General features: G+C 46.6%; 1 protein-coding gene across 7 annotated transcripts in view; it reads left to right on the top strand.

Annotated features, from left to right (window-relative positions):
* Positions 1–12,423, top strand: part of CTBP2 (C-terminal binding protein 2) — a 146,835-nt gene that overhangs the window by 114,490 nt on the left and 19,922 nt on the right. The window contains exon 1 of one of the 7 annotated variants that reach the window (XM_054207331.1): positions 7,044–7,266. The exons of the other annotated variants lie outside the window; for them this stretch is intronic. Within the exon in view, the coding sequence (XP_054063306.1) occupies positions 7,095–7,266 (172 nt within the window). The 5' untranslated portion in view covers positions 7,044–7,094. Of the gene's footprint in view, positions 1–7,043; positions 7,267–12,423 lie in introns of those variants that run through there. 7 annotated transcript variants of the gene reach the window in all.

Raw genomic sequence — 12,423 nt, 5'->3', positions numbered from 1 at the left:
TGTTAAGAAGCAGGCACCAAGCACCGCTGTGTGCAACACATTCACTTCATCGGAGCTTCAAATCCACCTCTGGCTATGACAAATACTGTTGAGGTTATTTTTCTGTTGGATTCTTCTATGAAAAAAAAAAAAGAGTTATGAGAAATAAATATCACTTTGTGCTGGGCTTTACTGCTTACTGGGCTTTGAGCCTGAAAGGATTTAAAAGTCATCATGCTCCAAGGGAAAGTTGTAGCGAGAAAGAGGAGGTGGAGTGTTGCTCCAGCCAGCTGTTGTGATTTGGGAAAAGGCTTGTCCTGACCACTGGAAAGGAGACGGAGAGGCAGCCAGTGCTGGCACAGCTACGCCCAGTGAGATTAAGACGAAATTAGAAACTCGGCTTGCAGGGGTTTATCATTTCCTTTATATTGTGACATTTATAAATGCAAATCTTTTTTATCTTAGTTGTTATCCTCTCTTGTATCTTTTGTTAACGGGCATTGTCCTTACTTTATGCCACACTGATAATCGTATGAAGAGGATGGAGACGCATTCATATGCATTATTGTGCCGTGCAAAAGTACCTGGGTGTACGAGGAAAGAATATGTGCACTTAATGTCTGTGTGCCAGCTCCTCTTGTCAGCCTGGAGTTGGGCGAGAGTCCTGAAGACAATGCCGTGTTAATGCATCACAGTTCAGTGCTTTTGATATTTCACAGCGGAGCACAATAACTTTTTTTCTCATTTCGTTTCTGAAGTACACAAAATTTGGAACATATGCACCGCGTCAGGATTAATTGCTCTTGCCAGTCAACCCAGAGGAAGTGCTTACATCAGGCCTGGTCGCTCACCCAGAGGGAACTCTTCACGTCTGCTACTCTACCTTTGCGTCCCTAGCAACAGCAGCACCTTCTGCTTTTCAAATTCGTTTTAGCTTAAAAATAAACCGCAAAGACCTCGCCATTCCCAGCTGACCGCTGTGGCAGTCTGCAGCTCTTTGAGAAAAGCAGCATTTGTTGCAATATTGCCGGAGCATCCTCGTGGTAAAACTGGGTGCACGGAAGGACAGTGGTGGGTGCATACAACACGGAGGAGGATTTGCCCAGAGCCTGCTCTGCACCATCAGTCCGGGATGGACCGGGAAGCTGTGGGAGGAGAGCCCACCCAGCACACACGTATTGTGTAGGGACGGCACTGCATGGCCAGCACCAGGGAATGCACCCGCGCCCCTGCTGGCCACGTGGCTGTGGGGAAAGGCGAGCAGCCGAGGAGCTGCCCTATTTGTACCCTTTTCCCAGGACTCCTGCACGACTTGGCTTCACTATGGAGGGCCATGGTGGCCCTGTGCTCAGCTGGGGCTGGGCTCCTCATCCCAGTAGATCTGCTTTCCATCCTAGATAGGTCCCATATGGAAGGGAGCTCTCTACTAGCCAAAATAAAGACACTCAGCAATCTGCCAGAGCCAGTTAAAGTATGTAGTCTGTTAGACGCAGAAAGAAATACAATTTGGGGTAGAGGATACAAAATACATTTTCAAGGCATCTGAGCCTATTGCGAAGACATTCTTTCTTTCAACGTTGTTGTTGCCAATAGCTTCTCTCGTGCTCAGACCAAAACTATTTTGGGTGGAACATTTGCTCCCTACTTTCTAGCAAGCCTGGTCCCAGGAATGAAGAATGGATTCTTTTCACTGGCCGCAGCTGGTTTGAATGATCCCCACACTGAACCCATTGAATCCAGGCACTCCTCATGTGAATCGCAAGGAAGTAGCAACTGATTTTTTGTTTATGTGCCTGACAGGGGCAGAAACAGCCAAGCAATCTCAAGTCGGCTGAATGCTTGAATCCAGGCACGTGCCAGGGAGGAGTCCTGGTGTGCGCTCTGTACCTAATGCTGGCAGCAAGCGTGGTTCACCAGCTCAGCCTGAAGTAAGGAGGCAGAAGAGGGTGGGACGTGTTTTTATCATGGGTGTCTATGCAACATCCTCTCCAACGCTTCCTGCAGTGCTGTGCTGGAGAGCACAGCAGCATCAATGTGTTTGGGACAGAAGATCCATCATACTCATTCGATGAGAGCTTGAAGAGGAGTCCTTCAAGAATGGTGACCCTTGTCTTACATACAATGCAAAAAAAATAAATCTTGAAACCCATTAGCGTCAGTTGGCTAGACCTCAGACAAGGCATTGAGAGGGATCTGCTTCAATGCACCTCTCTCAAGGTCTGCTTCTTCTGAGGAGCAACAAAATAGCTTGTTTTAGGAAACTTACAAAATCATTTCCAGACCCTGTGACTGAGATCTGTGCATCTTCTTTTAGGTGGTCCCTCTGTTGAGAGCAGCTTCTAACGAGTTTCTGCAGAAGAATCACCTTTTTCCTCCTGACGGAAGGGGGTATCGGGGAAACAAATGGGCATGGACTTTGTCTGCTTGCAGGGAGAGGACAACAGGTCAGGGATGCTGACGCGTTTGTTTGGCTGAGAGCCAGGGAGAGGTGTGGAAAACTCTTGCTGAAAGTAATGCCACTAAATGGAATGGGGTTTTGGCATAATTATGAAGCCACCTCTGTATGCTTAAGTACTCTTTAAGAAAGTCAGCTGGCCATGTGTTACAGATTTTTTCACAATATTGGGTTTTTCCTTGTACTATCAAAGGTATTAATTAGAGGAATAGATTACAGTGTGTAGTGTACAGTTTACCTCTTGGGTATTCGTGGAATGAACCATGAAAACACAGACATATTTATGCGTGAGACTGTAAAATGCTCGTTCGGCTGGGTTTCTTGATGAGTACCATGTCTTACTTCACCCCTTTGCCACGTAGCCTGTACCTCTTGATGACAGCCAGCAGGGTGGTTTCATGTCAGTGGCAACTAATGTGCAAGAGGCTTTGGGATCCCCTAGGACACAGGCACTACATAAGATCATTGTTGCGGCAGGAGCCTCCTTTTTCATGATCCCAGGGGTGTTTCTCAGCCCACTTGGTTCATTTGATACGTTTTGTAACCTGTGTGATGTAATCAAGTGTACAAATTTGTAGGCAGGAGTGTGATGCATCAGCGTCCATCTTTGCCAAGTGCTTTCTACTGCAAGGCAGGAAAGTTTGTCAACTTCCTGAAACTTCAGTGCAGGACTCTGCCTTTCTCCCCCCTCGCCTGCCTCCTTCCCAAGAAGGAAATTAAATCTGATTAGTTCATTTTGCTGTACTTTGCTCTTCCCCCGGGTTTGTGGCACAACTTCAAAATTGAAAAAAATCAATTAATTGAGAATAACCATAGGGTATTTAAGTACAGCTTTTAGGTTAATAGGGGATGGGTTTTACTGAACCGATAAAATATAGAAAACCGTTAGAGGAAAAGGGCTTACTGCAGTGGTATCGTTCAGTGTGATTTACCGTTTTATAACTGTAGGCAAATTTTAAATATTTTTCACTGTCTTCAGTATACATTATTAGATAAACCCGTAGCCTGTGCTTACCTACATCAGCATTGACTTTCTTCTCTGTGATTGATAGTGAAGAAACATAAACATGAAGATGCTTTCAGCCCATTATAGTTTAACGTGGTTTCAAGAGCAGTCAGTTTCTCTACAGCTTTGGATTTTATTTGTCACTTAATGCACTGGGTATATCTGTGGGAAATGCCTTCCAGCAGCCGCAGGAGTTGCAGTGCAGCTATCCTTTGCATGCATGAGAAAATAAGACACCTTAAATATGAAGATTATTGACCACAATGTCAGCTCTCAAAAAACAGAGAGAAAATACAGATCCTTCCAGGAGTGCTTTATTCCAGCATCCTGATCTCCCTCCTTTGGCTCTTGTTGCATTGCTGAGGTTGCCCCTTGAGAGAAGCCGGGGAAGGCAAGGGCAGGGCTGCCCCATGCTTTGGTGAGGTCCTTTGTGCCCCACACTGTGACAAAATGAGTGTGGTGAACTTTGGCGGCTGCTGGGACACAGCCTGGAGCCAGGACAAGCTGGGGCTGCAGCGCTACGGCCCCTTCCCAAGGCGGTGGGAGGGTAGGAAGGAGGCACCCATGGTGCTCCAGAGACCTCCATGGGGCCATGCGTGGTCAGGGGAGAGGTGGGCGTTGAACTGCTGTAGCACAGGAAGAGCTCAGCATTCTTGGAATTGAGAGATAAGAATCTGCCAGTGCGTTATCTAGATTACTGAAGATGAAATGTGCTGTATAAATACATCAGAAGCATGATTGTGCCGTTATCCCTTGGGCTACTCTGGCTCACAAGGAGAAAAGGTTGATTTGTATTTGTAGATGATTTTGCTTGCTCTGCCAATGTTCATTTTTGTTTTATTACGAAATCCAAGGAGCATGTATTTCTTTTGCTCAAAGATGTAGCTGATTAGCAAAGATTTTTCTGGATTATCATAGTTTAAATAGCTATTTGTTAAGATAAATTTTTCATCCATCATTACTTGTGTGGGGTTTTGATACTATTTTAAACACTGATGATAAATAGGGAGGTTTTAAGCCCTATTATTCAAGGAACTGTACAATATTTGGATGTTGAACGTGGTTTCCATAAACCAGGAGACGCTTGCGTCCGTCTGACTGGGCTGAGTGCCCTCTGGCTGGTGCGGGAGAGGTGGGGATGAAGCAGTTACAAGGGTAGGATTTGCAAAATGATGAGAGTTTAACCTAGCCTTGACTCAAGCCCACCCTGGACATGTAGGAAAACCCCATGCGGAAACCCTCAGTAGGGCGAGCATCACTCATGCTGACAGATGTCTCAGGGTGAAGAGGTACTATCAGAGTTAGGGACGGTGTTTAGTAGACACTGTTTGGTTCACTGTCTTAGTTTAAGATGTGAAATGTGTGGCCATGGATTATCGCTAATCAGAGGAGAATGTTTTTAGGGTGAGGGATGAGAAAAAATGCCAGGTATGTTCCTAGTCAGTGTTGCTCATCTAGGGTCCAAGAATAGCCCATCTGGAAAGCTCTGGAGGGGTTTGTTTCAGCCTCCAAAAGCCTTGAGAGGACCGGGGAGGTGAGGCGGGATGTCCAGAGGCACCACAGCCTCTCCCTGCCAGCCCTTAGTCGGAGCTTCCTTCCACTGTAGCAAAAGATATCACATCTCCAACGTCATTTGAGATCTTTTTGGAGAGTTTTGGGTTGTTCTGGACAGGTTGAGAGTCTGTGGAGGTGGTGATGTATCAGGAGGAGGCGTGTGAAGTCTGGGGCAGGTGGGTTCATGCAGCGCCCAGACCTGCAGCCCGTGTTTTGCAGCAAGGAGTAGTGCCAGCGGCCAGGAAAAGCCTGATAAAGTTAATCATTAAACTTTTTCTGTTATCTTTATTCAGCCAGGAAAACTGAAGCTAGGCAAGGTTTGCAGGGAGAGATAATATCTTTTATTAGACCAACTTGTATAGTTAGGAAAACACACATGCTTTTGGGACCACATGCTTTTCTTCAGATCTCCACAATTGCACATTACATTAAAAATAAAATTCATTTACTTTTCAAAAGGTTTAACGGATATTTGAAAGAACCGAATTTAAAAGCAACTCACGAAAAATATCTCATTTGGTTTAATTCGATGTGGACATTTTAAGAAAGATGTAATATCTCTGAATTATGAAGAACTTTTTTTCTGGTTTGAAGTTTACTGGTAGAAACCTGACGTCTGTCTACATGGAGTAGAAATTTCTTCATGCAGTCAGAAAAGCACGTTCTTTCGTGTGCCCGAGGTCTTCGTAAGTGTATGGACATGCTCTTATTTCTTTCTGAGATACTTACAATGCCCTTTGGCAACTTCAGGATGCTCTCAGCGTACAGTAATTATTAGTGAGCAGCTAATAAGGCTCTACAAAGGTGCAAAGTCAGAAGGTTTAAAAGGGGTGAGTTTAAAATACAAAGAGTTCTATGCCCTGAGCACCACTGTTTTACCTCAGTATAAAAAAAAACGTGATTAAATGGTATAATATTATAAGATTTGTGAGTTTGTTACTAATCAGTGTATTGTAATTAATCAGTGTACTTTCTGTGTCACAGGAGATAAGATGCTATTATTAATAACATTTACAGTGAAAGGTTAAAGTCTAGTTTTATGTTGAGTTTTTCCTTTTTTCTTTTTGGAGTGCTTTTTCTTTTTTCTTTTTTTTTTTTTTTTTGAAAGCCTTCTGCACCATCCAGTGTACCAATTTAAAATTCCCTCAATCCCACTTAGTCTCAGCTGTATTAATGCATGGCTTGAGGGCACAAATAGCTAAAAAGGGCTGTATTGTGTGGCATCTCTAAAATCTTTTTTCAGAGAAGTTGGATAAAGAGATTGAGGTTTCTTGGGGTTTTTTATGTTAGGGCTTTTTTTCCAGCTGAGTGAGCAGCCTTGCAGGTGACTCGGAAGAAGACGTCAGGGTGGGAGATGCTGCTGGACCCCACGTAGCCCCGTTCCCATGAACTCTTCAGCAGGGCATGGTCACCTGGGAAGGTGGCCGCAAGCACAGTGTGGGTTCCTTCTTCATTTTACTGATGGATCTGGGGAGACAACTTTACAACAATACTAAAAATAATAAAATGTATTAGCTAGGGAACACGGGTTGAAGCAGGAGTTAGTTTCTTTTCAGTACTTTTCCTAGGACATTGCACATAGAGCTCTGTCTCCTTAATGCAGTCATGACCAGTAAATTCTGCTTTAGGTGCATTTTCCAATATGTAGTAAAAAAAACCCAGAAAATGTTTGGATTCTGTAGGATTCAGAAAGTATAACCCAAGGGGGAGGTCGTAGCCAGCTGGTTGTTCCCCCAGTGCGACCATTGCCCGCAGGGCCATGCCCAGGCAGAGCTCCGGGGCTGGGGTGTCCAGGGGATGATGCTCCCAGATGAGCTGCCTCTCTTCCTCAGCCCCCATGGCTGGGAATACCCACAAGGCAAAAAGCCTCCCTCTGTAAACTGTTCCTCCGAAGGATAAAATCAGTTCTCATGTACATCTTTCTTGTTCTGTGTGGTGCGATCATCCTTATCTCCCATGACAGTGCGCCTTCTTGCCTGGCAAATAATTGATAATGCGCCTCGAGGGGTTATCGGCCCGGTCCAAGAAAGCATTTCTGTTAAGGACAGCATGAGCTGAAATATGTGATGAGCTGAAGTATGCGCTTGAGGGTTGTCCTGCATGGCTGTGGGTTTCCTGGTGGCCTCAATGACTTCCTTGGGTGAGAGCAGAAGCTGGAGAGCTTGGGGATGGGCACTCTGCCTTCGGGGGACCTCTCGCCCAGGCCAGGGCCACGCTCGCGGCTGCAGAAGTAGCGGGGTGCAGATTTCGTTCGCTAACCCGTGGGGAGCAGGTGGGTTTTGGTGGTCACTGTCGAGCTCCAGTTTTGTTTGCTGTGTTTTTATGGTTCTGGGCTGCTTTAAATGTCAACAGGAATTCAACGTGTACCCTTCGGTGTTTTTTTTCAGTATAACTGTGATAAAATCCTACAATGTACTTGTAAAGCATTAGTTGTAAAAGTAAATCAGCTTTAGTAGCAAGTAGGTAGTAGTTAAGTGCTTTCAAATGTTAGTATTTAGGGTTTTTTTCTCACTTAGTTATGCTCCTGTGCTGCAAGGAAGTGAGGGTGTTTATCTTAGGGAAATGAGTGGGATTTGCAGGCATTCAGCACCTCCCAGGACCTTCTAGGGTTATTCCCTCACTCATGTATTTCCATTTTACCATCCTTTCTGCACTAAGCAGAATTGGTCTCAGATTCCTTAAAGAGCAATGGGAGAACACAGGGAGCTCTGGGTACTGACCGGGGTGGGGAAAGAAAGGGAGAAGAACTGAAGCAAGAAAATTGGATGCCAAAAGCAGGAGCCCTGTATGGGCTGCGAACATGCTGCAGAAAAGCTGGAAACGTGGCGGTGGTTGGGCTTCCTCTCCACACTGAGGTTTCCTTCGTTTGATCTTCGCCGTGGAAGAGGGGTGGGGATCCGAGAGCAGGAACGCGGACAGGAGCAGCAAGAGGAAGGGAGAAAGTTATCCAATGTCCAGCACCCTTGGCAGAAACGTTTCACATTCGTAGGTCGAGTGGTGTCTGTTTTCGGTCTCCAGAAGGGATGACCTTGCAACAGGGTCGCTGAACAGACGGTTCCAGCTGGGCTTGTGCGCTTGGCAAGTGCCCAACAGCTATTTTAATAGGTCTTACAAGAGATGAGGCCTTGGCAAGATCTGTGGGTTTTGGAGTGAGCTCACCATCTTTTTTCCTTTAGTAGCTAGCAAGCATCGCTCATGCTGTGGAAGAGCCCCTGGGAGCATGCATGGTGGGGCTCACAGGGCTCGGAGACAACCCGCCTGCTTCTGTTTCTGCTGGTGTGCGTCTCCACAAATGGCATCTCTCACTGCCTGTGGCTTGAAGGTTTTGCGCCTTTTATCACTTTAAGTGAAGACCCTGGAGATGTCCAGCTGGATTTAAAGGATTAAAACCATCCCTCGCCCCAGGCCAGGGCTACGGGTGCTCGCTGGGTGGTCACAGGTCTGGCCACAGCCCATCTGTGGTGTTTGCAGGAGGAACCGAGGCAGCTGCCAGCCCTTTTTGGCACTTTGTGCTTGGCCAAAGGTTGCTTTGGGGAGGCTCTGAAAGTCACGCTGGGCTTTCATTGAAGGCTCCCATGTTGCCTTCATGGAAAGAGCATTATGTAAAGCCTGGGCTGGATCCTCACTGGGTTGTTCTCCTTTCTTGCTGCAAATGAATGACTTGAGATGACAACAGCTACAGGTGGACATGGAGAGGAGAATTTACCTTCCAGAAGGCTGCCCAGGCTCCCACACCAGCAAAGTGGTCCTGTCTCACCAGCTTGCTCATCTGTAGGAGCATCACCGTACAGGGAACGCTGTAAGCCATCAGTGAACGGCTACCACTGTCCCCCCCAGCACAGAAACTCCTCCGATGCCATTCCGACCCTCCTCTGGGATCTACAGAAAACCTCCAGCAGATCTCAGAAACGCCAGTGGCAAATCAGAGCAGCACATAGAAAGCCTTATGTATATCTTGCTCATAAGATGAATAGCACTTTCTGCCGAGCGTGATGGGAAGGACTAATGTTAGTGGTTAACACCAGAGTAACTTAAGTCCTACAAGAATCTCACAGTGTGGCATTTTCTTTATTTTCCACTCAGAATCGCTCATAATTAATGTACAAACACAAGTTTAGAAGGTACCAGTGGCACACGGACACTTAGGCTGATTCAGCCCCCTCTTGCTTCCTGAAATGTGAATCCCAGTGCTTGCATTGATGCATTACCTTTTTGGTTTTGAGGGAAGTTTCCAGTGTAAACCAGAGGGCTGTCAGTTGTCCGTCTGTGCAATAAAACTGAGTTTGCACCCCACGCCGCTGGTGCATTGTTGGCAGCCCCCACTGCTGGTCTTGTGGTGGTCCCGGGCAGCAGTGTTGCAGGCTGTCCCCGTGCCAGGCCTGTCGCTGCCGGTCGGCAGGCTCATCTTTAGCCTTGATTTTTCTATCTCATTTTCCAGAACGTCTTTACAGCCTCTGAATCCCTTGAGGTGATTTGAAGTCCGAGCAGCCTCCTACCCAGATGGCTAATATCAGCGGCTCTCCCCTGTGCCCTCGTGTGAAGCATCAGCATTATTCTCCTTGGTTTCATTTATTTTATCTTTTTCTAAAAAAAAATGAAATAATGAAAGCTGTCCATTTCCTGGAGCAGCTCATTGGTTTTTTACTACTGTAGTTTGTTTCCATTTGGATAGAAAGGGAAAAACAAAAGGATGAAGAGGATAGGGAAGGACCCAAAGGAGAGCTGGTCATGGGATATCGTCCCTCCTGCGTGCTGCCATGTGGCTGGGATGTGTGTCTCAGGGCTGAACGTCACACCTGTGAAACGTAAAGGATATATACTGCAGCTGAAGTGGCAGCACTGGGGAGAAAGCATTTTCTCAGGTTTCTGGATCATATAAAGAAAGCCATCCTCTAAGCAATACGAATACAATTTGTTTTCAGTACTGGGCTTGGTAATGGAGTATGTTCAAGGAGAATTTATTGGGTTTTTTGCTACCTTCTCCATGCTGTTTTTAATAGGAACTGCAAAGCTCAGCCCTGGGCAATGGGGCAGTTTGAGAGTCCGCATGGTGTCTGAATCATAACCACAACACAAACCCTAACTGGGTTTTTCCCCTTTTTTTCCCATCCCTCTGTTAAAAAAAAAAAAAAAAAAAAAAAAAAAAAAGACGGCAAGAAACAGAGCTCCTCTGAGCAAGCATTTTTTCTTTAGGTGCTTCTTTTAGCTTTCTTGGTAGCATCCCTCACCACCCCATATGGCCTCTCCCATCTGCTCTGCCGTCCCTCTCGTGTGCTCTGGCAGCTCCCACTGCCTCCCCCGGACTCGCCATCCCATCCGTCCATCCCCTGCTCCACACTCCTGCTTGTCGGGGTCCCTGGCCAACCCTCGGGGCCAGCGCATCCCTCGGGCACCCCCCATCTTCCATCGCCATCTGCGGTCTTTAGGAATTTCACCCTAAGATGTTGCTTAGCTCCTCTGGAAGTCACTCCTGTTAACCCACGTGGGAGCTGGGGCAGAAAGTTACAGGTTGATGTTCGTAGACACAGATTTACCCACTTGGCAGCCTGGGAATAACCAAAACACCAACAATTTCATATGGCAGGTACACAACAGAGACTGCAAATTACTATTATATTACCTTTTTATTGTAGTACACCAGTTTACATGCTTGCGTCTGTATCTAGAGTGCTCCTGGATGAGATTTAGTTCAGTCCAGAGATTATTTCATAGAAGAAGAGTGCTCCAGAGTTTTGCAAAGCTTGTGCTTGGCTTTCCTGCCCCAAGACTGCATCCCTGTGGCATCACAGTGGGTTACGCGCATCTCAGTGCTTTGACTGGGGGTAAGCAAAAGGAGGTGAAGAGGTGTATCTGTTTCTGGTGCGTGCCTGCAGGAATTCAAATAAGAGTAAGAAAATAACATGTATACATGTATACCATGTATAAAAATACTCCCTGTATTTTTACTGAGCATTTGTTTGTGGTTGCTGTCTACTTCTGTAGTTCAGCTGGGGATTGTAATCACGGCGTTTGTATCAGCTAATAAGGATATCGTTTTATACGGGAATTTCCTATGAATTTTTAAAAATACATTCTTAAAGGAAGCCCTGAAAAGTTATCTGAAAAGGGAGCTGGCCAAAAGCCAGCTCTTACAGGCTGACGGGAGGAAACGTGCTGGAGAGGTCAGGAATTTGCACAGGCTCTTCCTGACAGCAGGTACGAGGTTTTTCCTTTCCGTTAGAATCCTGCCCCTCACGGCGGGGCCTCGCTGCCTCTTTGCCCGTCTTTCTGGAGCTCAGGAGTTTCTCTGAAGTGTGATTTCCCTCGACAGAGGGGACTGCGGTGGACCTGTGGGTTTTCCCAGGTGGCTGGAAGTCACCTCTGCTTTGCCGTTGTCCCACCTCCCCACAGCAGCCCTGGCTGCGAGCATGGAGCCCGTCAGCTCCAGCCACATTACGGACATCGATTCAAACACCCAGGTCTCCTCCAAACAAGATTTCACAGTCTTTTCCTGTTAGGAACCTGTCAGTCTCAAAGATGCTTTGCTTTAAAAAAGAACACACCGTGATTATTTATAAAAAAAAGAAATGTCACTTTCTAAACTGGCGGTGTATTTGTGTGGCTTCTGCCTGCACAGTACCAAGTGCCTGCAGAGTATTTACAATTAGAAGTAACAGTAAATACCCATTTTCCCCTGACTGCGAGATAAAGTATTTCATCTTTGCCTATGCATTTGTTATGAGAAGCATTTATTAACAGGAAAAGTTAAGTGAAAAACAGAGCATCACTTGTGAGTATGCTGCGGTAGTCGAGCGTGTTCCTGCAGCATCCACAGGGCTTTCCAAAACTGTCCCTGGCCGCACAGAAACCTTCCTTCAGCTCCAACCCCAGAGGTTTCCCCTCCGTGCACCCCTGAAACAGGATCAGTGCTGGTTTACAGCCCATGGAGAGGGTGACCCAGAGCCTTCAAGGAGTGGGGGCCCCTGAGCCACCTTGGAAAGGCACTGTGGGACACCGGCTTTCCGGCTTGTAAAGCGGGGGTGATGGCTGGGACAGTAAACCTCTGGAAGATTTGGAGCCTTCAAGCAATGGTGATGTAAGTTTAAGAGAAATATGTGCCTAAATCCCCTTGTCTTGTGCTCAGGGACTGGATTTTAGGGAAGCTAACAGGTCTTTTGATGTTTATATCACAAGTGAGTACCAGCTTTGGGTAATAAACCTTTGTTCTCCTTATTCCCGACGCCATCCTCCCATTCCAGGACTCTCCTGGGCATCCAGAAGCGTCCGACAGGGTCAGCAGGACCCTTGTGTGTTAGAGGGCTGCGTGTGCCGATGAAGCGCTGCCCGTTTCTCCTGGGTGTTTCCCTCGGACCGGCTCTGGGTGGTTCCCCATGTACTGCATTTCTCCCATTGAGAATGAAGCGTTGTAGCCAGTACTGCCGGTGCACTG

The sequence above is a fragment of the Rissa tridactyla genome, chromosome 6, assembly GCF_028500815.1.
Source record: "Rissa tridactyla isolate bRisTri1 chromosome 6, bRisTri1.patW.cur.20221130, whole genome shotgun sequence".
NCBI lineage: Eukaryota > Metazoa > Chordata > Aves > Charadriiformes > Laridae > Rissa > Rissa tridactyla.
The sequence above is the reverse complement of the archived record's forward strand: the minus strand, read 5'-3'. Positions and strand labels throughout refer to the sequence as shown.